This window comes from Sceloporus occidentalis, unplaced genomic scaffold (assembly GCF_023333645.1).
Source record: "Sceloporus occidentalis isolate IW3139 unplaced genomic scaffold, rSceOcc1.0.p SCAF_264, whole genome shotgun sequence".
NCBI lineage: Eukaryota > Metazoa > Chordata > Lepidosauria > Squamata > Phrynosomatidae > Sceloporus > Sceloporus occidentalis.
Window position 1 is genome coordinate 759,481 of NW_028317244.1, and position 26,350 is coordinate 785,830.

The 26,350-nt window shown below is 38.5% G+C and overlaps 1 protein-coding gene across 1 annotated transcript; it reads left to right on the top strand.

Moving 5' to 3' along the window:
• The first annotated feature begins 5,724 nt into the window (after positions 1-5,724).
• Positions 5,725-26,350, top strand: LOC149275821 (zinc finger CCCH domain-containing protein 15). The gene is made up of 10 exons (XM_089504256.1): positions 5,725-5,739; positions 17,954-18,055; positions 19,305-19,416; positions 19,522-19,674; positions 21,098-21,189; positions 23,015-23,197; positions 24,331-24,477; positions 24,627-24,728; positions 24,942-25,068; positions 25,589-26,350. Exons 1-10 carry the CDS (start codon positions 5,725-5,727, stop codon positions 25,780-25,782), a joined length of 1,227 nt encoding a protein of 408 aa, XP_089360382.1. The 3' UTR covers positions 25,783-26,350.

Here is a 26,350-nt window from a genome sequence, read left to right on the forward strand (position 1 = left end):
TTTAGCTTTTGCGCAAATTCAGAAGTGATATATCATGTGTTATTTGTGTTTTCAGTAGCCAAAATGCACTTGCACACTAAAAACAATAACCCTGGGTTCCTCTTTTTAAGCCAGCTCCACTTTCTGACAGTCCTCTGGTCCCTAACCCATCAGATAAGTGGGGGATTCCTGTAGCATGTTACTATTCCAAGGTCCTCCTTATAGTTGCTGTGTATAATTATTTTCCCTTTGCTGTTCAGAATTAATTGTACTAGTTACTTGTCTGTTACTTTAAAAACACTAAAGAATACTAGAAGTGATTGTCGTGTGGTACAAAACACACCTAAGGAGTGAAGAGGCCACATCTTTTCAATTTTAAAAGTAATTAGAACAATTACAGTTATCCCTCCTTGTGTTGTCGTCATCATGCAACTTAATTTTGCTGACATTAGTTCAAAAAGGAATTAATGATGTACTTCCAACTCTGGCCTAAAATCTGTGCCCCATCCCTTCATGTACATGCTGCTTGTATCAGGAAGTGAAAGCTAATTTCCCAATTTCTGTTCTTGTATCGCTCTCTAGTAACCTTTCTCAAGCTGTTATTCTCAATACCTTTTGGACTACAACTTCTATCACTCCCAGCCAGTGTAATGTAGTTGTAGTGTAATATATCTGTAGAATACTCAGGGAATGCTGCCTCTCCATGACGGTGCTGAAATAAACAAAATGCAGAGTACTGAAAGTGATGGAAAAGTCTGTGTGTTTTCTCTGATCAAAGCAATATTTTTGTATATCTAGCAGTTACTTGACCCTGCTGTTCTGTAATAAACACACTTAGGATGGATTACAGTGCAAAATCATATATCATTAAATGGTTAAAAATGCAACCTTAATGGTAAAAACAGAAATATACAGCATTATCAGTGCTATTTATTCTCTTTCAGTGGGGTTTACTTTCTAATATGTATGCTGAGAATTGCAACCAAATATGAATATTTACTTCATGGAATATAGTGAGACTTATTGTGCAGTAGTCTTCTTTCTTGCATTGGAATGTAGTGTGCATATATATCTATTATATTTTGATTTTATCCCATATTCAAAATTGTCTTGGTAATGTAGTATTTTATCATTCCATACTACAACTGTATCTAAAATGATTCGAACAGTGCTCTGAATTTTATATTACATTGCATAACTCCTATAAAAATGAGTTGGGAATGTTTCAGTTTCTCTTCTGTGTTTTACTCTTCTTGTACTGAATAATTTTATACTATTGTTAGGCCATCGCTACCACCATTCTCTGCTTGCTAGTGTTAGATGCCTATAAATGGATCCAGAATCATACTTAGTGGTGACTCACTGAAATGAATGGAATTTAAGTTATTCCCACTAACATTAGTCCTATTAATCTGGTTCCAGCCCATAATGCATAAATAATGATGTGGATACATTTTAAGTGTGACTAAGTTGATGCAATTTATAATGCTCATATAAAATTGACGAGGTTTTATATTTTTTAAAATACAGTGGGCTCTTGTTATGCTCTGGGATTTGGTTCCTTTGTGGATACCAAATTTCATGGATGCTGAAGTCTCGTTATATACAATTGTGTGGTAAAATAGTGTCTCTTATATAAAATGGCAAAATCAAGTTTTGCTTTTTGGAATATATATATATATATATATATATATATATATATATAATATTTTCAAGTTGTGGATGGTTGAATCCATGGATTAAAAATCTATTGATGTGGAAGATGTACGTTGTAAGCCAATGGTTCTCAAACTTTGGTCCTCCAGAATTACTTACTGTTGCCTAGCTGGCTGCGGCTTCTGGGAACTAAAGTCCAAAATATCTGGAGCACCAAAGTTTGAGAGTCTCTGTTATAAACATTCATATATGAATGAGTCAAGGAAGATTACTCTGATGACCAAAACGTAGGGTGTATTAATAGGAGAATGGGCATGTATCAGACTTTGCGTGTTCTATGGAAATTCAGTTCAGCTGTTTTCCATGATGAGTTACAAAACTAATTCAGGAAATTCCTTGAAGTCCTTGTAAATGGAATTTTATGTGCTAAGATATGATGAAGCTTGTTTGTGTGCTTTTGGAACCTCAGTCTTTCAGCTTTCTTAAATCCTGGAGAAGAGGTGAAGTACAGTTGGCTCTCTGTATGAATTTTGCACAGGGATCCAACCAACCACAATTCAAAAATATTTCACACACGCACACACACAAATCCAAACCTTGATTTCTGCTGTTTTATATAAGGGACACCGTTTTAGTATGCCATTGTATTTAAGGGTACTGTACTTAAGCATCCATGGATTTGGGTATCCTTGAGGAATCCTGGAACCAAATCCCAGCAGATATCAAGGGTCCACTGCGGTGGAAGACTTGAAGATAGGCAAGTGTCCCAATTTTCCCCAGGGGGCATTAGGAAAATCCAGGAAACTAGATTAAATCAGGTTATTAGTTTGGTGAAGTGTGGGGATGCTGTGAATGTGATTTACCTTCATTTTAGCAATCCATTTGACAAAATCCTTGGGGATAGTTGGTTGGCATCAAACTATGGGCATCAAACTATGGGAAAGTTTGAGTTGCATGTCTTGACATTGTATCCTGAGTCCTTGGCCTTCAATGTTATTTTAATTGTGGCTTAGATGGAAAAGTTGAGTTAATGCTTGTAAGATTTCTGAATGACACAAAACTATGAGGGTTTCGGAGTCAGTAGATGACATCTGAGAAGACACTAAAAGCCATTTCTTAAGGATGCTCTACTTTGGATGTCCTGCCTGAAGTAGATGTTTGACTACATGACATGCAACATCCCTTCCACTTCTAGTCCATTTAAAGAACAGTGCCTTTTACCAAAAATCACTTTTTTCAGTCCCACAATACTTTTGGCAATTTTCTAAACGGGTTTAAATATGGAAGCTTTTAACTTAGGACTGCACAACTTTGCAACCTGAAAAATGTGTGGTGGTTGATGATGTCTCCATTATTGTTACTCTTTTGCTTGGGATTTCCTAGGGAATGTGTGGATGGCAAGAACATATAAACCACCAATAAAGTAATGGCGGAGTAATTTTCACTTGGTGGATTACAGGTTGTCTGGGCCTACTTTAACCAACACATCTCTTTGCTTTAACCCACTAGATGTTGTAATATATACCACAGTCAGCATACCTGCCCATTTTGTGAAATGGCATGAATAATTGTACAAAAGCAGAGCCCTTAGGAAACTGTTTTTGACAGTCCTTTTGACTAGTGTTTTCCTATGGCAAATAGCTGTTTTGTTTGTTTCTTATTTTAGATATTAGTGCTTGTGTTCACTCTGCTGGTCTTTACATTAATTATGCCACAGGCAAAACCAAATCAATGCTCTTAAAGCTGTTAAGTCCCATTGTTATTTTTAGTATTACGTGGTTTGTTTTATATATAGTTTCCCTGGATTCAGATGCAAGAGAAAAAAATACTTGAAAGTAGTTTCTGTTAAAAGGGCTGGGATCCAATGAACTGCACAATGAAATTCACACAACAGAAAAGAGCTTTGGACATGTCTGTGTTAAACGGCAACTCTTCATGCCACAATGAGATGCCACATTTGAAAGCAAGGGGGGTTTTGTGAAGGCCTTTGTGCTATTGTGACATAGGAATACGCTGTTCATGTAAAAAGATTCACCACCGTCTTAAAATTTATGATAACAATTTATAGCCCAAGTTATAACTCTCTAAGCCTGAGAATGAAAATCTAAATAGTGCTCCCTGCTTCTAATTTACATGACTAATAGCATCGTGATACCTTTCTTGGGCCAGTAATTTTTGTGCATCTTAGTTGGTACAATGAAATTATCACCGTTTTGTGGACTTTGGATTTTGTTGTATTTTGTTGCATGGCCAACATGGTTACCCTGAATATGTTTCCAGGATTTGAAGATTCTGCCACAAAAGAGGAAACTTTAATAAGAGGGATCTAACGGTTTGGGACTTAACTCTTTGAGGTTTCTACTTCTAACAAAAGTAAAACTCTTTCATTTGGACTACAGTTGGTAGGTTTAACAGTACAGGGACTTCTTCAGAAATTCAATTATCTTTGCCTAATAAAGGGGCAGTCAGCTTCATACAGGACAGTAGTGTTTTGGATCTCAAGGGAAGTTACTTTTCTGTTGCTAATGGAGTTGACATTTTATTACCGGCCTTTTATTGCCTACATGGCCAAAAAAGGGAGTGGTCTTTGCCAGCATTGATATCCTCATCCTAACTGACAACAGAAGTAACATTTGAGTCAAAATGTAGGCCTGTGACACTAACATCATTAGTTTTCTTCTCCTTTATGGTTTTAAACATCTTTGGCTGATGAAGAAGCCAGTGAAGCTTCAAAGGCTTGAACGATTACTTTGTGTCTTTTAGTTGGTCCTATAAAGGTATCACTGCTTTGTGAATTTTGGATTTTGTTGTATTTTGCTGCATGGCCAACACGGCTACCCCGAATAGATTAACACTATTGTGTTCCTGTAGAGCTTCAATTCATTTCAATAGGGTTTGTGCAATCAAACTTCCTAGGAATTATGTCCTGTGAGTCAGCTACCATTGTTATATTGACTCATGATAATAATGGCAAAAGGGATGCTGTTATCACTTAAAATTGGGATGGGCAGCCATTCTTTTACCAAGGACTATATTCTCTCAGGAATAATCAGTTAGGAGCCATGGGCTAGTCTTGATTGTGGACACAGCTGATGCCAGCAGGGGATAAGGACAGTCAGAAGTAGTGAGTTGGTTTCTTCTTTCTCTCTGCCACCCCCCTTTCCTCTCTTCTTCATCCACCCCTAGTGAAATTTCTGGGGAAGGGAATGATCACATTTATGGAGGGTATTTGAAAATAGGCTAAAGGATCACATAAGATGCCAAGGACTGCATGTGAACCTGAGGCTAAAGGTTGCCCACCCATGTTTCAGAACCAGCACACTTCCTTGTCCTGTGTAATTTGGCTTGAAACAGGTTTTCTCTGTATGTAAACCTTTGCCTGAACATCTAATTTTGTTTGCTTGCATTTAAAATGTCCTTTGGTTTAGTTTCCTACATCATCCTGGCTTGAGGAAAACAAATATTTAACGTAAATTATGGCTACGAGCCCCACATTAAAGCAATATTAATCAGTTAATGAGTGTTTATTGAGTAATTGTTCACAAATGACTTCTCCAGCATATTTCAGTATCCTGAGATACTTTTTTGTAAAGGATATTTCAAAATATTAGGAGTGGGTTTTATTTATTTAATTAATTAATTTGTATCCCGCCTTTCTCCCAAAGTGGGACTCAAGGCGGCTAACATACACAAAACACAACAAACAAGTCCGTGGTCATATGTTCATTTGCAGAGAGCAATGGTCAATATTTCTTTGGGGACTATGTCCAGGCATTCAGCTATTATGTGGATTCTAATAGTGAAATAATAAATGCCTTGGAAAGCCAGATCCCAGGCATAAACACAGAGTCATATTGATACAAAACAGATCCATATTCCAAGCTCAGTGTAAGGAACTGGACTCCAGAGTGCTCCTGTTGTTGAAATCACAGGCTATGAGGCCTAAAGAGCTGGGCCATGACTGTGAGAGGCTGGCACAAGGCTGACACAGTAGGGTTATGTCCATCAGCAGTTTGTGATCTGAGCAGAAATCACTGGTGAGTGGTTAGGATTTCTAAGAAGTTTTCTGGATTTCTCGAACTTTCGAGAATGGTGATGGAGGGGGTGAGCAGAGCAAAGAAATCCTGCAGAATGAGAAAATGATTATGATAGAAAAGTGATGGAAGTTTTGAGACCATGGAGCGGGGAGGGATTTTTTTAAATGGGAATATTTGGGCATAAAGTGAGGAGTACAGTATTGGCACCCTTTACAAACAGAAAGTCACTTTTTATTTAAGGAGTGTAAAATTTGGTACGTACTGTATAATGTAGTTTGATATAAAGCTATCATGTCTGATAATTTAGAGTTTATTCATAAAATTACAAACTCAACACATTTTTAAATGTATTTTTCTTCTTCTTACAAATGGATCCACAAGGTCCTGGACTGTAAAGAATCTATTTAGTTTTGCGACTTTATGAGACTCAGTAAAGCAACCAGTCAAGATCAGTTTAAAAAAATAATTTACCAACATTTGGGGGGAAAACACAATGAAAATTACTTCGTTCCTCCTCTTGTCCTCCATAATGTCAAGTGGATATTAAACACTTGTTCCTATAAAATAAAGGAGAAAAGGAAACCAGGACCAATTGCAATGACCTGATAGTGTTTCTTAAACTATCTGATGTGGAGGAACTGGCTCCCTCCCATGTGCCAGGGACTGGTACCATATTAGTGCCCTTTGGCTACAACTGTTTCTTTCCTGGAGACTCACTGTGGATTGGCAACTGGTGGCTCTTGTAAATATCTGTTGAACCCCACTTTGAGGAACCCTGCTTTTTAGAAATAATCAGTTAGGAATTAATGTATGAATGTTATGTCTTAAACGTTTTATGCAACATTCTAAAAGAAAGTGTTCCATGGTCCCATTTTTAAAATCTTCCAGAAAAAAATAACAGTTCATGGGGGGAAAAGGGAAGGGAACAGTTTTCCCAGTTTTTTTCTAGGCTTTCACATCTCTAGAATAGGATAGAGGTTAATTCCTGTGTTGTCTCGCTGTGACAAAAAGGACGAGTAAAATAATAGGGATAACTGATCTACACAGAGGGAGGGAGGGAGGGAGGGAGGGAGGGAGAGAAAGAGAGAATAAATAGGTCATGGACGCTGTTAATTTTTTAAGAAGATCTACTTTATTTTCAAGGGGCAACTTATGATATTCACCCAACACTGTCTGCAAGATGTTGAATTCCAAGGAATTAACAAGAGTTTCTTACAAGTTTAGGCTTTGGTGCAAAATAAATAAATAAATAAAAATAAATCACAGTACACACAGATCTGAACTACTGTAGGATATTTGGTGATCCCCCCCCCCCTTGCCCACTGCAGACAGAGGCCATTTGTTTTGCTTCGCAAATGGAACAGTTATTAAGAAGAAGAAAAATAGATTCCAAGTTCTCAGAAGTGTATGAGTATCTTCTGAAAATAGACCAAGATGAATTCTGAGACTGTGAGAGGTAATAGTGAAACAAACTGAAATCTGGTAACAGCATTGATGTGGACATCATTTTCTGGATATACTGTTTTTTCTCCAATATTCACAAGCTGCTAAAGAAAAAAAAATGTAGCAGTGGATTTTCCTTCTCTCCATAGATCCCCGAGAAAGACAAAGACGCCATATTCCTTTCGGAGTCTGGTCATCTTGTATTGGCACTCATCACACGCTATGGCTTAGTGTGTCAGTTGTTCATATCTGTAGGATCAACTTGTAACACTCCAGTCCTAAACATTTGTGTTGGCCAGCTTTAGTGGCCCTGGCAAAATGTTGTGTTTTGAGATGCTGTGTTGGGTAGAACAGTTTGTAAGCCATATGTTTTGCATTTATTTGCTGGCATAACATGTATTAGAACTGGAATATTACAGAGTTGGGGTGGGGTGATGGTGTGCCTGTTATTTTCTTATTTAAAACTCCCATTTAAATCCTGTCACAGCAAAGATCCATCAAATCAAAACACTGAAAAATAAGCAAGACCGAATAGTTGGGAGAATCCTTTCTCTGGAGTTTAATGGAGCAATAACGCTGTGAATTCATGTTATTGTGTGTTGTGATTTATAGAGGAGTAATGCTTGAAAAAATGGGGTGAGGCAGGGAGCTGGGAAATACATTCCTTTAGTGTAAGGAATATGCTATAAGGTAATGATTGCCAGAGACCATTTATTTTAATTTTGGAACAGATTTGTTTGCACGTCAGTGCATTTTGCTGCGTGAGGAGATGAAAACTGGAATGGCTTTATAATATTAAGAATGAAATGGAATTTAAAGAATAATTCCCATAACATTAGAAAATCACTAAACCACAACTTCTGCAAATTACTCAAACACCGTTCATGGAAATACTTGTGTTTCCAGATCTCTGGGACTGTTGGGTAGAGTTCTGCTTTACATCTCCACACCTTTTGGTTTTATAGCCTCACTCGAACTGCATCTGCACTGCAGAAATAATTAAGTGTGATACTGCTTTAACTGCCATGATTCAGTGCTGTGGAATCCTGGGATCATTGTGGCACCAGATCTCTCTAACAGAAAAGGCTAAATATCTAAGAAAACACCAAATCCCAGAATTCCATAGCATTGAGCCATGGTAGTTAAAGCAGTGTCAACCTACATTATTGCTGAAGCGGAGATACAGCCCCTCTCGTTACTCTTGACTGAAATGGGGCGCGCACAAGTTTCTGCCATTCCAGCTGACTTTGATCCTAGGTCTTGTAAGTGGAATAGGTGAATGGTGGGAAGCCATTTAATGGAGTCATAGTGGAAATCAACCAGTTCTGATCTACTGTACTTAGAGTATAATCATATGTCCTACTTTATAGGGAACAGTTTTCTCTTTGAAGAATAATCCAGTATAAATCTAGTTTACTATTTTATTTATTTAGTATATTAATATACACTGTTTAGTATATTAATATGCACTACAAAAATAGAACAGTAAAAAGAACCCATCCTTACCAAAGTATACAAAGGGATCTTGTAGCAGCTTTGAGACTGAGAGAAAGAAGTGGTAGCATAAGCTTGCATAGACTCAGTCTACTTCATTACATGCATCTGCTATGTCTTTGAATTCTATCATCCCTGCCAAAGGTGTAAATTATCTTTAAAATAATGATCTATGAAGCAAGAGTCTTGATAGGGCCTTGGAGTTGCCCATTAGCAGTGAGTGTCCTGGCAGCAGACTCAGCAGCAGACCCACAGATCTCCTGATCATAGTCTTCTTCATTATAGTGAGGGGTATTATGCTTCTGTTGAAACTGTAGTCATCATTTTGAATCTGAATCTGTACTTAAAGTATATGAAATTGTATACTGTCTGGTGTATGCACTCCTTTTTCAGTGATCCATTTTTCTCTTCACTGATGTATCTGGGCTGGTCAGTGTAGACTACTTTGCCAACCAATCACCTACTTCTATTTCTACTATGTTGTTGTTGTTGTTGTTGTTGTTGTTGTTGTTGTCGTGTGCCTTCAAGTCATTTCCGACTTATGTTGACCCTAAGGCAAACCTATCATGGGGTTTTGTTGACAAGTTTCTTCAGAGTGGGTTTGCCATTGCGTTTCTCTGAGGCTGAGAGAGTATGACTTGTCTAGGTCATCCAGTAGGTTTACATAACTGAGCTGGGATTCTAACATTGTCCTCCAGAGACCTAGTCTAAAGCTCAAACCACTACACCATCCTGGCTCTCTCATATGTACTATAGCATATGACAAAGTTGCACTGGTTTGGATCAATTTTGTGGGATAAAATGTCTCATGAGATAAGTCTGTGCAACCAGTCGGTCCACTAAGCTCTCTGCAACTCCCCATGCCTTGTCTATCTGCCCAGTGCTTGACATCACACACCCCATTCCCTACATTTGCAGTCTCAGGCTCAAAAACAGAATCAGGACTTGAAAAGGTTACCTTTTTGGAGTACAGTCTTCAAACATCTTGGTCACTGACCGTGCTTGATGTGGCATTCTGTAGGTTTCAGTCTCCGAAAGTAACCTTCTAACATTTCTTCACAGGATGCTTAACATACATGGCTTAAGTGTGGACTATCTGAAAGACCGCATGAGCCCTGTTGTTGTCATTGTGCACCTTCAGGTTGTCTCAGACTTATTCTGATCCTAAGGCAAACCTACCTTTGGGTTTTCTTCTTGACAGGATTTGTTCAAAGGTGGTTTACCATTGCTTTCCTCTGAGAGTGAGAGAGTGTGCCCTGTTCAAGGTTTCCTGAGACTGCCTGACTTTAAGAATCATTCACTTTTGATCTTATCACCATCATAGGTATTTTTGGTGGAGAACATGGGAATGAGGCTTCTCGGTGGTTGCTCCCAAGCTTTGGAAATCTCTGCCACAGGAGACTAGATTGGCCCTCTCCCTGCTCCCCTCTTGATGACAATTAAACATATTTTTATTTGAACAAGCATTTGGTGGCTTGGGTCCAAAACACACTGCAGAAATAATCCAGTTTGAGACTGTTTTAACTGTCCTGGCTCAGTGCTAGTGATTCCTGGGAATCGTAGATTGTTGTGGCATCAGAGCTTTCTGATGACTAAATGTCTCACCAAACTACAGTTTCCAGAATTCCCAGAATTGGGCCTAAGTGACTATATGGAAAAGTTATTAATTGGGTGTGCATCCTGCATTTTTTATTCTTGTCATGGATTTAAATGATTTCATTTTTTAATATGGCGGGTTATTAGTTGTTCCTTAACTTCTTATTACTCATTTTTACACATTCATGTACCATGTTGCCTTGGGCCCGATTTGGCAGGAAAATGGGATATAAATTTTAAATAAATAAATGAATATGCCTCTTGAGGCCTTGGGTTGGGGTGGGCTTGTATACATGGCTAGTGAATTACACTGGGTTGCTGGTTCTCTAGTTTGAAAGACTGATTGGTGCAACAAATTTGATTATAGGGAAAGAAAAATTAAGAATACAACTTCATTCATAATGCTCTTCGTTTTCACATTGCACTACTTTCCCTACTGTTATTTCTGTGACGATAGCTACTCGCTCTATTATACCAGCTGCCCTACCATTGCTTAAACTGATTTATTCAGCTTCACAGTTTATTCACTTAATTTATTCAGCCCTTTTGATGCAGTTGTTTGTTTTTCTCTTGCAGGATGTTTCTCATTGTGGGTGCTCCAAAGGCAAACACAAGTCAACCTGGAATTGTGCAAGGAGGCCAGGTGTTAAAATGCAACTGGAACTCTAACAGAAGAAATTGCCAGCCAATCATCTTTGATACTACAGGTAATGTATCATGATGGGTGGTTTTTACTGTGGGGCTTCAGTGAATCTCAAAAGTGAAAGCAAGATTAAATATTTTACAGATTTGGAGTTGATATGGGCCACCATAAGCAAGGCTCAAGTAGGTTTACATCTCTATTTGTGACAGATTTTTATGGTGATGGCTCTTACCCATCTTAGGGATGGCACAGACAAGGTCTAAAAGCCAGCTTCCCAGTGGCTTGGGGGCATGGTGTTTAGATGCCACACACCCGGAAGATGTGGCGGGGTGCGTTAAACCTGGCCCAAACAGATCTTTTCTGGTCCTATTTGGGCCGGATTCCCAGCAGATTGGGGCCGCAGCATGTGTTTTCTGAGGCCCCAAGGTGTCTTGGGTGGGGCGGGTTGAAGCCCCCCCTTCATGCCCATCTTTTTCACCCCCTGACTCAAACAGTACTTTCAGTGATTGTGTAGAGCAGTAATAATCCAAAGAATGGAAGGAGGTGGCTGTGCTGGGTAGTCTTGTGAATCTGTTTTGAATGCGGCCCCATTAGTCCTACCACCTCCCAATCTTGGATTGTTTCTGGAAGCCCCAGAGGTTGCAAAAGTTAATTGGGAGCTACATCTCCCTGAAACACCTATCAACCACATTCCACATGGACCCTGTTGACTTAGGGATTCTGGGAACAGTAGGAAAAAAGTAAACTGTTCCAAACGCTGTCAGTCCCTGAGGAAATCTGACATCCCAGTTTCTCCTGGAGTATATCCACACGTCAAAATTACAGCATTTAGATACCTTTTAACTGCCACGGTTCCATCCTATGGATCCAAGGGATTTATAGTTTATGGGGTAGTTAGGCATCTCTGCCAGAGAGTTGAAGTGATGTAGTTCAGAGGAATATACATAGAGAACGCTAAGTATATCAGCCAACTAAACTCCCAGGATTTCTGTAGAATGGAGGTATCAAATTGCTATAATTGTGTTCTTAGGATTCTGCCTCCCTCCAGAGGAAGCACTGAGGATCTGTGTCATTTCTTGATGTTGTTTAAAGAAATAAAAGACCAAGTGTGGAAAGGTGATATTGCTCTTTTTTTCTATCAAATAATTCAAATATAGCATCAATGGGAAACATCAAAAGTTCCCCCCCAAAAAAACAAAAACAAGTTTGAGTGACACCTAGGGACTTTAAGGTGTTGATTGTTTGGCTTGTTTCATATATTAAAACAAAAATTGTTATTGTGGATTGTTGTTGTTGTTGTACTGATTATCCATCTAAAGCTGGTACAAGGAGCTGTCCATGTGTTAATGCCTTCTGTGTCTGTTGTGTGTGTTGGTGGAACTGGAAAGGAATGGGGGGAGGGGGGAAACCATATTATTCCAAAGAGAATGGGATTCCCTCTGTCAGTGACATTTCAGGTCATTATTTTCCAGTTCCTCCCATTTGGTTCCTAGAAAATTTTGCTAGCTCCTCAGTTTTCACTTGGAAGACCATACAGATGTGAGCAACAAACACTGATGAAGGAATGGGAACAAAATGGCAGTAGTGCTAACAAGTGGAGATATATTCAGCCTCCTTGCATATGTAGTCATCATGCTATTGACAGAGAGAAAGTGCAGAGTGGTTCCTGCTAGTTTCACCTCTGGTCTCTCTCCTATTCCGTTTTTCACACATTGTAAGAAAGGCTTGAAGAGGGCAAGACTGTGGAATACACAGAAGCTCGCCTCATGAGCTGGAACAAGATGGCACAGAAGAGGATCTTTCAACTAAGATTCATTTGCCCAAAAAGGCTCTTTGGAATTTAAAGAGGTACCCTGTGTACAATAGTGACCCTGTTCTTTAGTAGTTACAGTGTTGCATTAGAACTTGGAAGCTCCTGTTGATGATGGTGATGGTGATATTTATATCCTATTTAAAGTGGCTTATGACGGATTAAAAAAAGTTCATTCAAATTAAGTTTTGCAACAAGCCACAAAACATTCTGGATGACCTTTAGACAATAATTATGTCAGCCTGACCTGCCTCACAAGACTGCTGTGAGGATAGGGTGAGAAGGGAAAGGACCATGTATTCTACCTTAAGTTCGTTGGAGGAAAGAGAGGATATGTTGTTGTTGTTCTTCTTGATGTGTACACATAACAAATACACAGTGGCCTTGGATAATTTTTCATTGAAAAGGAAAACTATATAATCTTACACTGCTTTTGTCACTGCACATCCTTTCATCTGAGTATTTATATATGAATTAGGGGAAACTCGGTAGCTCCAAATCCATTTCTGATATGTTAATAGGCTTTTAAAATAAGAAGCATTTCCTTCCAGGCAGTGCAGGCATGTTGTCCCGTGGGGTGACCCCTGGACCAACAATAGAAAGCTTTGTTTGAGAGCCCACACAATTGGTCAGGCAGGGATGTTTCCATGACCCATTTAGCATCTGACATATTTTAAGAGCCTCGTGCTGCATTACTCTTCCAACATTGTTCAGCTCAGGAGCTGCTGCTGTTAACAAGTCATGCAGAAAATGTGTGTTTCAGGGTTTAGGAAAGGGGAAACAGGCAAAGAGTTGCATGCACAATTTCCGTGGAAGAGGCCAGCCCAAAATGCAGTGGAGTCTACCTTAGATGTCATTGTTAAAAGGCTGTGGTTTGGAGGGAAGGGGGTCACTGGAAGGTCCTTTTTCTATTTATAGCATATTCTCAAAAAGAAAATGTCATCCTGCCATCCAGCCCACAAAAAAGGCCCTTGTGGTGGCAAACAAATTAAAATAGAAAATGTAAAAGTCCAGTGAAAACAATTACAACATGAAAGTCTAAAGAAGCTTAAAAGAGCAAGCCAGGTGAATCAATTGGACTGAATATTTTAGGAACAGCTGATTTCACCAAAAGGTGTCCTAAACAGAAAAGTGTGTATGGATTTGCTGAAGATCCCTATGGTATTAACATGATGAGCTTCCCTAAATTTACTCCTGTGTTAGTTGTATCCTAGTCCTCCTTTCTTCCACTGAATCTTGCATGTAGCTTTCTTCCTCCCCATTTTACCCCCACAACAACTCTGTGAAGTAAGCCAGGTTGAGTCAAAGTAACTTCCCCAAGGTAAGTCAGTGAGTTTCATGGCTAGGTTCTGTGAGAAGCTGACATGGAGGGCTCTTCTCTGTTCCCCCATTCTGTTAGTAGAATATCCTATGAAGATCAGAAAAGCTGGAGGGACACATACAGTATGGGATGCCATATCTTCCCCAGACAGACTGCACTCAAAGAACATGCTTATGTGTGGCACGATCCTGTGGTTGTCTATTCAAAAGCAAGCACTTCTGTTTTCAGTGGATGTCCTGGTAGTGTGTTTAAGATTCCAACTAATGTGAATGAGTCAGAGTTTTTTCCTCAAGCTTCTGCTGAAGAATGCAAAGCAGGCCCAGAAGTGCCATTAGCAGGAGAAACAATTTATAATTTTTAGCAAATTCCTCCCCCTACCACCTTCAGAAACAAACAAGCAAAGCCATATACTGGCAAGTTCACAAGACGAAGAACTGCCATTCAGGTCAAAGCTGTTAAACAAATGAATACAGTAGTCTATTTTTGAATTTCTTGCAAATGTTACCCCATCTGCAACAGAAATTTGCAAGGAACCAGAAACTACATATAAGAGCCAACCCGTTTATTACATGATTGGCCTAATTTCTAACTTTGTGCAAACCTTTGCCCTGTCTCCTGGCAGAAATTGGTAAGAAACAGAAACTATGGGCCTGAACAGATAGGCCAAAATAAAGCTGCTTCAGTCACTTTGGAGGTATGCTGTTTAAATGACACACACATCTTAAGTGGCCATAAGCTGTGCCAAAGCTGTGCTCCAGTCCTTAGGACTGGAGCATGGCTTTGGCATGGCTTCCGGCCTCTTAGGACGCATGCATCATTTAAATAGCATACCTCCAAAGTGAGCTGAAGCAGCTTTATTTTGGCCTATCTGTTCAGGCCCTATAGTTAAGATCAAACTTGTTCAACACAAGTTTGGAAAAAGAAATCAGTATGGCTTGGGCTTCTGGGAGATGCAGTCCAAAATGTGCCTGCAGAGTCCAAAGTTGTCCACCCATAATCTATGCTGACAGACTGGCAGCAGCTCTCACATTTCAAGGAGACATCTTTTCCAGCCTTTCCTGGATGTGATGCCAGCAATTCAACCTCTTGATTTCTTGTGTGAATCAAGAAAACACACGGAAGACTATGTTTTCAGCTGATGAAAGCCTCGGATGAAAAGAAATACAATTTTAGTAGTGTGATTAGGGCAACAGTCCTGTGAACACTTTTTTTATTGTTTTGTCTTTTCAAAGCGTACATCAGGTGTGCTACCTGAATTTGGTATACTTGGCTCTTGGAGACATAGGTCCAAAACACACTGCAAAAATAGTCCAGTTTGAGACCTCTTTAACTGCTCTGACTCACTGCTAGGGACTCCTGTAGTTTATGGTAGCACCAGAGCTCTCTGACAGAGAAGGCTAAATGTCTCACAGAACTACAGTTCCCAGAATTCCCTAGTATTGAGCCCAGGCAGTTCAAATGGTCTCAAACTGGATTATTTCTGCAGTGTGTTTTGGACCTTAGACACTTAGAGACATGCCAAGCCAACTAAACTTGTGGTCTTAGTGTGAGACAACAACACCAAAGGCAAAATGCCAAAAGGATTTGGCATGCTATTTGAAATTATGACAAAGAAACCATTCCTTGGTACTTCAGCAGTGAAATATGAATTGTCATGCTATCTTCTGATGCAGAATTTCATATAATTATCAGTTCTGGTGAATTGTAAGGTATTTTTTGAAGTGGAAAACAAGAATTGTTCCTCAAAAGTTTAAGAACTTTAATTTTGAGTCAGACTACAATGGATGGGCTCATAGTATCTGCTGGGGTTTGGTTGCAAGACCTCTCATGGATACAAAAATCCATGGATGTCCATGTCCCATTAAATACAGTGTCATAGGAAAATGGTGTCACTTATATAAAATGGCAAAATCAAGGTTTGCTTTTTGGAATTTATATATATTTAAAAATATATTTTAAAGCTGTGAATGGTTGAATCCATGGATCTGGAGGGCGGGCTGTATATTAATAAGCTGTTCCCTAGGATTTTTTTTTAATTCCACAGAGTTAATAAAGTATCCCTACTGGGAAGGAATACCTACCTAGGAGAGCATGTTTACATACACATGCCTGAGACTATTGTCTTGTGTTGTGTGCTTTCAAGTCGGAAACGACTTACGATGAGCCTATGGCCAACCCATCACAGGGTTTTCTTGGCAAGATTTGTTCAGAGGAGGTTTGCCATTGCATTCCCCTGAAGCTGAGAGAGAGTGACTTGCCCAAGGTCAACCAGTGGGCTTCATTGCTGGGATGGGAATCGAACCCTAGTGTCCAGAGTCTTGCTCCAAAACTCAGGCCACTAGGCCATGCTGGCTCTCAACTGAGACTGTAGTGAGACATATCTGAATAAACGTGCATAGCATTTTTCTAGAAAACGTCTAAATGGTTTTGTCTTGTTGCATCCAACTGAATATTTCGTGCAGATAATATTTTCGTAGAGATGCATAAGTGTTGTGCATCAAAGACTATAAATAGAAGCCTCATTCACAGTAAAACCATGTTGTGGAGAACAAAAGAGGTTGGTAAAGACTTTGAATCTCTAATTGGACTAATATAATTCCCTTTATGAAAGGAGTGCTGCTCCTTTAGGATTAATTTATGCATTTTGACAAGAACATGGCACACTTAATTATGTCTGTTTCTAGCAAGCTTCTTTAGAAAATGTGAAGTTAGACCCTGGTCTAACTATCCACTTTTCGACCCAAAAGGACCTCTCTTGCAAAAATGGTACTTTACCAGAATGGCTGGTTATTATTAAATGTTCCATGTCATGTTAGTCTTCTAAATTATTTGGAAGAAGGAAGGCATACATTCAGACGTGTCTGTATTAGGATATAATGCATAAGCTAGAGTATTTGAAAATCCATGTCTCCCTTTATGAGCCTGCATTTCGTGCTCTAAGGACTGCAGGGGAAAGGTCTTCACTAGATCCCACCAACATCTCAGGCATGTCTGGTGAAAACATGGGGGAGCCTTTCCAGTGGTTGCTCCCATATTGGGGGACTCACTTCCCAATGAGGTTCAGTAGTCCCCTCTCTGCTGTCTTTCTGGTTTTTTAAACAAAAGTTAATTGAATTATATTTTAACTTTTAAAAAATAAACAATAGGGATTATTTAATTTATTTAAAATATAAATAAAATAAGAGGTTTTTTTTTTAATTGTATTGTGTTTTTTAAAGTGCAGTATGCTACCTTGGGTCCCATACTGGAAGAAAGGCAGGATATCAAATAAATAAATTAGGTATTTTTTATTTTTCATAAAATAAAATTTTTCAGCTTTCACAGTTCTGTATGCATAATTAAAGTTAATAGACAAAATTCCAGAGACTGTCTGAGAGAAGTATATTTTAGATTATAAATCATATGTTACTCAAGAGTAAAGTGGTAGAAAGAATGAAAAGTTTGCTTTAGTACTTTATTGCCATTGCAGTAGGAATTAGGACTGGGGTACATTTTGGATTATTTATCCTTACCATTTTTGTCGTCTTTTTAATGTCCTGTGTATGCAGGGACCTAAATATGTTGAATTAGGGTTTCATTAGTCTTTAAATATGATAGACTTTAAAATCTTATAAATTATTCTTCCATTACTTAAATTACTTGGTAACAAGATAGGCTGCACCCCACCTTTATTTGTATGGTTATATTCATACAGCAGATCTTATTACTTGAGAGAAAATACATACTTCACAAGAAATTTGAGAGCAGTTAATATAGAACAAACAAAATCTATGAGTCTTTTTAGTGGTATTTATTCCAAAATTAAGTGTCTGTACAGGCTTCTCAATATGTGAATATATTCCAGTAAATATTTACATTTTCAGTCACTTCATAAGTAATTAAATGTCTAACCAAAAAAAAAAGGGACGGTACATTCTAGGAGGTTATGTCAATTGAGAAGTTTAATAATATTTTCACCAATCTTTCTGATGTAGGACAAAACCTTTGGTTTAAAGAACAAGAAGGGAGCGAAACAGCAAAAGTTTATCAAGGCTGTGACTCACCAAGTTAAGTTTGGCCAACAAAATCCTAGGCAGGTAAGCAAATGTTTGCTTGGGTTTTCTCACATCTCTTTGCATGTTTCATGCTGTAATTGTTTGTTGTTATACCCTGCATAATAGAACTGTCAATTATAGGTATATACCCAATTATAAGTCGACCTCATGTATAAGTCGAGGTCAGGTTTTGGGGCCGAAATTGTGGATTTTGATATGACCCATGGATAAGTTGAGGGTAAAACCTAGGGGCATATAGCAAAGGATCTAAAAAATTAAGCAAAGCAAAACAATTACACAATTCCAGCCGACTTCGCTCTTTGTGCTCACTCTTAAGGTTGGATGGATAAGAGTAAAGGGGATTTGGCTTCCAGGATAGATTATACTCCTGTCTTTTACTAGGGGATAGTTCTTTTTTTTAAATAAGAGGTAAGATACAATACTTACATTGACCCATGGATAAGTCAACCCAGTTTTTTTGGGTCAGTGTTTTGGCCTAAATTTTTAGACTTAAACATGAGTATATACAGTAGACGTTTTTAGTTCTCATGATGGTCTTGCATGTACTGTAGTATTGGATCCACCTTTCAGAAGACAAAAGGAAATGGGATGAAGGATAGGCAGATAGAGTGGCTTGGTGGCTAGCCACTAGGTGAACATTTTGGGAATTTCTTTAAAAAATGTAAGCTATCATTTGGTTATTTTCAGCATCCGCATGTTCCTGGAGGAGTAACGTAAAACCATTATACTGCACTGATGTATACAGTTATGGGTAATTTCCAAATCTGGATTTTTGCAGTATTATTGTTATACCATTGAATTATACCATATACTCAAAAAAGTTTTCCGTAACTGTTAGTGTATCAGGAATGGGCAACTTAAGTGACTCCATGGGCCAGTTTTTTGCTACTAGTATACTGGAGTGGGTTGAACTGCTAAAAATCCCCCCCTCCAAAAAAAGTCCTGGAAGGACAAAAGTCTTCTTATTTTGGGGGGTGGGGGGACTTTTTATGTTAAGGCAGTAGGGTCCTGTTACCTATATAAAAGGTGAATTATCAGTCCAGGAAATTTCTGGGGAAATTCACTCTTTGGAAAGGGACGGGTAATAAGAGTCGCAGTCTAACAACATCTGAAGGCAGCACTTTTCCCACTTTGCCTTCTAATGGAAATTAGTTTATTGTGAAGTCACTAGTTTGCAATGTAGAGATAGATTTCATGGTAAATATTCTAGTGTGTCTTGTATTGTAATTATTTGTTACTGATGATAAAGGTGTTTTTATTGTTCTTACAGGCCGCTCAAGCAGATGGAGACAAAAGATTAAAGAAAGATGACAAGAAGAAAGAATTACAAGAGCTGAATGAGCTTTTCAAACCTGTGGTTGCTGCACAGAAAATAAGTAAAGGTAAGCTTCCTTTGGCAGACTTGCATTTTCTCATGTTGTGTATCTCAAACCAGTTTCTGTTTCAGTTGAAGTGGAAAGATATTAAATAAGTTCAATTTGTTCCAGGTGCTGACCCGAAATCAGTTGTCTGTGCTTTCTTCAAGCAAGGGCAGTGCACAAAAGGAGACAAATGCAAATTTTCACATGACCTTACTTTGGAGAGAAAGTGTGAAAAGAGAAGTGTTTATATTGATGCAAGAGATGAAGAGCTTGAAAAAGGTAGATTACATCTGATAAGGCAGCAGAATTCATTTTTCTGGTAACAAATGTAAAGCTCAAATAATCTCCATAGGTGTAAGTTTTTCATAATAATTTGTTGTGACCTAATGTGCTTTTCTGAGAATTTTTGATCAAATTGTAAATACACTATTGAAATTAGTTAAAATCAAACCATCTTAAAGAAGCCATGGAAAACCACAACATATCATGGTTCCTTTAATGTTTGTTTTCATTTTAGTATGAGTTTAAAAGCTTACAACTAGATGTGTACAAATTAATCTGCTCAGACGCCATACTGGAAGTGAAAAACAAAGAAAAAGTCTGCTGTTTACAGTAGTATTGTACTGATTGCACACAGTTTGAGAACAGAGCTATGGCACAAAACACAAGGGCAGGAAGCTACTTTGAAGTGGTGGGTTTAATCCATTTTCCCCATTTACACTGACCCCCAAAACAAGACTGCTGATGTTCCAGTGTGGCTGCAAGACTGGAAGCATTCCCCCTCCTTTTTATTTAACTGAAATTGAGCATTATGTCCAGTTTGTTTGGAATCTGATATAATGCTAATCTGCAATTAATTGAAAATATAATCAAAGTCTTCAGATCTCTTCTGAGCTGCACTGAATGAGAAGAGAGAAGACTCACCCAGATGCATTTGCATAATGCTAAAAAATTGTATATGTGAACATAGGTCACTGTACATTACTTTACTTCTATTAAGCATTTGATAGCCCAAACATCTTACTTAAGGAAGTGGCATGAGAACTTAGTATGTTTTAAGTAACACCCACATTTACTGTATAGTTTATTCTATTTGTTAGCATAAGTTGCCTTCCTCTTTTTCAGCCCTTCCTCTCCAACAATAAAGTATAGACCACATTAATACTTTGCCTTGTTTTTAGACAACTTTCCATGTTCAAAATTGCTCTACAATTCTAATCCTTGCCTCACAACAAATCTTTGAGGTAGGTCACTAGATTTATTTTACAGATGAACAAAACAGAAGCTATGGTGCTATTATTAACAAAATATTTGACATTTAATTTGAGTCATATTGGCCAAATCCAGCAGTCTTTGTTGCATGGCTGATTCTTTAAAAAATAAAAAGCCTGTTTAATACTCAAGTCTATTCATGAAAGCCTTGGCTAAGCATATTTAAATTTGGGTTTGGCTAGGCTTCATGGGAAAAGTGGGTTATGAAGAAAAGTTTGGAAAAAGGTGATATCTTATGCCCAAACATTATGTAAAGCATTGTATTTATGCTGATGCATTCAGAACAAGAGTTTTATCGCTTTTTAAAAGCCAGCTCTTTTCATAAACACAGATATGTAATGTGTATTGAAGAGACTACTGGTGTGCAGAGGAAGCAAAGGCTTTATGGGTTTCTTTCTGACTACTTAAAATATTTTGTTTTTATATCTAGACACAATGGATAACTGGGATGAAAAGAAGCTGGAAGAAGTAGTGAACAAGAAACACGGTGAAGCAGAGAAGAAAAAACCCAAAACACAAATAGTATGTTCTTTTCTTGATTTGTATTGCAATATCTAATTAAGATATTTGTGTGCTCCCACAAGCAGAAGCGGGAGGGGTCCAAAACCTGCAGCCCCCCAAGTGCCCTGGAATACAGGTTTTCAGTGCAGGATATTGCAGCACTGGAAAGAGAAAGAAAGAAAAGTGTTAAATCTAGGCTCTTTGTTGTAACCTTTCTTAGTATATATAGGGTTTATGCATGTTTAGTTTGACAAAATAGTCCATGGATCATTCACTAACAATATATGACAATATTAAGATGCAATAAAAATATTGAATCCAGTACACCAAATGTGAACTCACTCAGAAATACAATTGTCTTGTGTAGTTACAGGTTTAATGTATTGTTTTCCAGATGTTAAATGCATCTCAGCTTTTTCTAAGATAGATCTTTGTTACAATCTGAAAACCAGGAAGAAAGGCTAAAATATCATAGTAATTCTATAGATGCAAAAACAATTAGCTTCTATAGAGGTCACATTAGTATAGTATGTATAATATTTGGAAATGAAGCTGAAAACTAGCCTATAGGCCATAAAACAGAGAACTAGTTCAAGTGTATACAGTGTGTTGTTCAGATGCAGCATTCTTGTGCAGTTTCACAAACCACTATAAAACTCCTTGGAGTGTAGAAACAGTCTACCCTATAGTCAGAAGGCTGGAGTGGGATGCTGTTTGAAACATACAGGTCAAAAAACCTGTCTGAAACTGTGGCACTCTGAAGGAGCATTTAACTTCTGGATTTTTCCTTCAGATTCTGTTATATAACTGAGGGGCTCAATCATAATACATTTACTCATCTAGGTATACTGTGTCAGATAACTTTTGAACTAGTTCTGAGTGCTTTTAGTCCTCTGAGGCACCATACGCACTGCAGAAATAGTGCAGTTTGACACCGCTTTTATTAGCATGGCTCAGTGCTATGAATTCCTGGGGTTTGTAATGGCACCAGAGCTCTCTGACAAAGACTAAATATCATACAAAATTGCAAAGCCCAGAAACTCATAGGATTGAGCCATGGCAGCAAAGGCATATCAAACCATTAGTATGGATATAACCCGAGTGCAAAAATCAGTTAATATTGTGTGGTAACCTGTAAAACTTCACAGCCTTGAATTTCAGTTTGATACTTAGGTGGTTTTGACCAAATAAGTATTTTTCTTGATCAAATGCAAATAGATAACCAAATGCAATTGGAAAAACAAAACAAAACAATTTCCCTGCATTTTATCAAGACAACTAAATAAGACCATCTGTCCTGTTTTTGTCTTGTCTTTAAGTTGAGTAAGGCAAAACAGAGATAAGGCAGATGGTCTTATTAACTCTTTTAGTGGAGTGCTGGCAATTTTTTTTAAAAAGATTGCATCTGGTCACCAGAAATAAAAATGCATCTTTATTTATTTATTATTTAGAGTATTTATATTCCACTCTTTGGCCACAAAGGCCCTTAGAGCATCTTACAGATTGTTAGTTTGACAGTTCTCTGCCCTCAGGATTACAAATTAAAAAGATACGACACAAAAGAAGAAGGCAGTGGGGAAAGGGATCGAGTCCAGCAGATACTTCCAGTTCTTCTTTCCCTCCGAGATCATGGTGGTAGCAGTTAAGATGGAGTGAGGGCCTTTCATCTGCCTCTGGATCTAGGCATGGTGGAGTTGTGTGTACCTCTTCTTCCCTCCATCCAAGGGAGGATGGCAGTAGGCAAGATGGAGGGAAGGCCTTTCAACGTCTTCTGGGCCTAGGCATCTTGCCATATTATATAAAAGTTAAGATGGAAGAACAGAACTTAATGTTAATGTTTCTCCAGGTCTGCAAGTACTTCCTTGATGCTATTGAAAACAACAAGTATGGATGGTTTTGGGTTTGTCCTGGCGGAGGAGACAACTGTATGTATCGCCATGCTCTCCCTCCTGGCTTTGTACTCAAAAAGGACAAAAAGAAGGAAGAAAAGGAAGAAGAAATATCTTTAGAAGATCTAATAGAAAAAGAGGTAATGCTGTAAATGACTTTGCCTCTAATAATGGTATCCTCTACAGCCTGTATGAGATAACTGGCTCTGGGGTTCCACATACACACACCCAAAGTGATTCTTGTTCTATGCTGTGATCTTTATATTTATTGATGTTTTTTCTGCTAAAGGCAGGTGAGAAAAGCAGTCTGTCTAACAGCAGTGAGAGAAGTTGGGGTGGTTGCATTTGTGGGGAGATTAGAGTGATTTATATCTCAGTTATTTGGGCTAGATTTGTAGGAGTACATCAGATTCCAAAAAAACTACTTGACAGTACTGTAAAGGAAATATATACAAAACTTAAAAGTCAGGTTTAATGCGGGCGGGGGGGGGGGGGGGACATTAAAACAGAATATTGCTAATACTAAAGCACTTGGTTTGCATATACTTTGAGAATGTTTGATCAGATGGGGATGTTCAATGGTTCTACGAGTCATTGTTCAAAATCTGCTAATCTCTAATTCTTATTTTAATTCCTGTTTACTAACTGACTGTAGGCTCAGAGGAAACTGGGGTGAAAACATAGATTCTCACAGGAAATTCAAAGGGAGTATCATATTTAGGTGCAGTGTTATAGCCCATGATGGTGAAGCACACCCAAGTTGAAAGCATCTGCATAAGGACAAGGAATAAGGGCTATAGGCGGGATACACACCGCCATATAGTACGTATTGTATACGTACTAGGGTTAGGAAGGGGCGGTGCTTCCGCACCCCCCTAACCCTAGTACGTATACAATACGTACAAGATGGCGGCGCCCCTTCCACATGGGCGCTGCCATCTTTACGTACTGGACGCATAGCGTCCAGACGTGTCGCGGCGCCTATGACGTCGCGAATGCGCCAGCGGCGCCTCGCGACATCATCAGTGCGCCGCGAAAAGAAGCTCCGCGCGGAAGCCGCGCGGTTTGGCTGCTGCAGCTCCCGCGCGGAGCAAATGGCGCCGGCGGGGGAACGCCGCAAAGCGGCGGTTTGTATCCCGCCATAGGGTTTTTTCTTAATGCAGTGAAGAAAGAACATCTGTTGCAGTAGAAACAACACAAAGAGCTCTTTGTTTCTGGCATTAAAAAGTAGCCTTCTAAAAACATGCTAATGATTAATGTTCTTACTTTACAGCGTGCTGCCTTAGGACCAAACGTTACTAAAATTACTCTAGAGTCTTTTCTTGCATGGAAGAAAAGGAAAAGACAAGAAAAGATTAGCAAAGCTGAACAAGATATGGAAAGAAGAAAAGCAGATTTTAAGGCTGGCAAAGCACTGGTGGTAAGTTCTGCTCTTCTGAAAAGTGTGGTCTGTTACGTTGATTCAGTATAACAAAACAAAAGCAATCATCCTCAGTAGTTAAGATATCTTGATCTGCTTTTAAGATTCTTGTTTCTATTTAATGCTGTGTTCCTTTTCTCCATGGCTAGATCAGTGGACGTGAAGTATTTGAGTTTCGGCCCGAGTTGGTTGATGCAGATGATGAAGAAGCTGATGACACTCGTTATATTCAAGGAACAGGCGAAGATGAGGTAAAGCTGCTCCAAGAATGTAGTGCAAATATAGTACACTCAAAATACTTCATAATTAACTGTAACATTGTGAAACCTAGCCTAAGAATATACATGAAGGTTTGAGTGCTATGTGGTGGGTCATACATAGCTTCTGAGCTACAATGCAAGGATTTTGCTGCAAGCATGATTTGGAATGTTGATTACAAGAAAATGTTTTCTTTTTCCCTTTAGGTGGATGAACTTGTTCGTGTAAATGATGTCGATTTGAACCTGTATGTTCCAAAAGCTGTAGATGAAACTGGCATTACTGTAGCTAGTCTGGAACGATTTAGCACATATGCTTTGGCTGAAAAGGATGGTAAGAGTTTGGGATAATTTTCCTGCTGTTTGGTAAAGAAAATGATTGCCTCTAGATTTTGAATGTTTTCCTGGATTTAATGTCTAGCCCCAAAATAATAACCCCTGCTTAATATTTAGCATGTCCTGCCAGTTCATATCTTTGAAAACAATAGGTTTTGTCAAACAAAAACTTGCCTAGGATGTACCTTTTTAAGTATGTCCTGGCAGGTGTGTGTGTGAGAGAGAAAAGGAGAGCGGGGAGAGGGGAAGGAAGAGAGAGAGAGAGGTACATGTTTTAATTGGACATGATGATGAATTCCATCAGTTACTGTATACCTTCAGGTTGAGGCATAAGACTCTGATTTCTGTGGCATTTCCTTACAAGTTAGTGTTCTAATGTATTTTTCAGGTTTATCAGTCATACTTTGAGAGTTGTATGGTTTGGACCCTTAGTTCTATATCAACAGAGGAAACATTGCTGAAGGTGTATTTAAATAGCGCATAATGAAATTTGGATTTGCTTGTTGTTTTACTTACAGATAACAAGTTGAGTGAAGCTTCAGGTGGAGGACTGGAAAATGGAGAGCAAAGTGACTTGGAAGCTGACAGTGAGATAGAAGGCACCCAAGAAAATGGAGTAATTGACGCAGTACCAGTTGATGAAAATCTTTTTACTGGTGAGGACTTGGAAGAACTAGAAGAAGAACTAAACACACTTGATTTAGAGGAATGAACAAGCAGGTTCACATGTGAATTTAATCTACTTGACAAAGTGAATACTGGCTCCGTCTGTTTACTCTAGAATTCATAAATGGAGTGTTATTCGTTTCTCATGTGATTCAGGAAAGAACATGACCCAGAAATACTTCCCCTCCCTTTTTTTTCTGATGCCGTCTTAACCAGCTTCATAAACTGAAACCCGTAATAGGACACTCAGAGGACTCTTAACGTTTAATGACATTGTTATGAATCTCCAACCAAAAGTAGGAAGTCTAAACTGCTTTTCCATAAGGAGCAAAGGAGAACATTGCTACCAGATCCATGACAAGGTCTAAATGAAAGCTTTCAACAGGATCGTATTTGAAACAAATATGTTTGAGTGGTTTACAATTGAGCTATGTACTGTAAAATCAAAATGATAACAGATCAAAATGCCTGTGCTCTTGCAGGTGCTGAAATTGTTCAAGTAATCTAAAGCAACCAAATGCTTAAGGTAGAAGTATGTATAGTATGGGGCCCTGAATCTAAACTTTAAACATAAGCCACAAGGGTGTAAATAAAGATTATCTGATTGAAAAACA

Excerpts from the sequence above, each read along its gene's own strand:
- LOC149275821 (XM_089504256.1), top strand. Across the intron at positions 23,198-24,330 it reads AAGATCTAATAGAAAAAGAG|CGTGCTGCCTTAGGACCAAA; the intron begins GTAATGCTGTAA and ends CTTACTTTACAG. Across the intron at positions 25,069-25,588 it reads TGCTTTGGCTGAAAAGGATG|ATAACAAGTTGAGTGAAGCT; the intron begins GTAAGAGTTTGG and ends TTTTACTTACAG.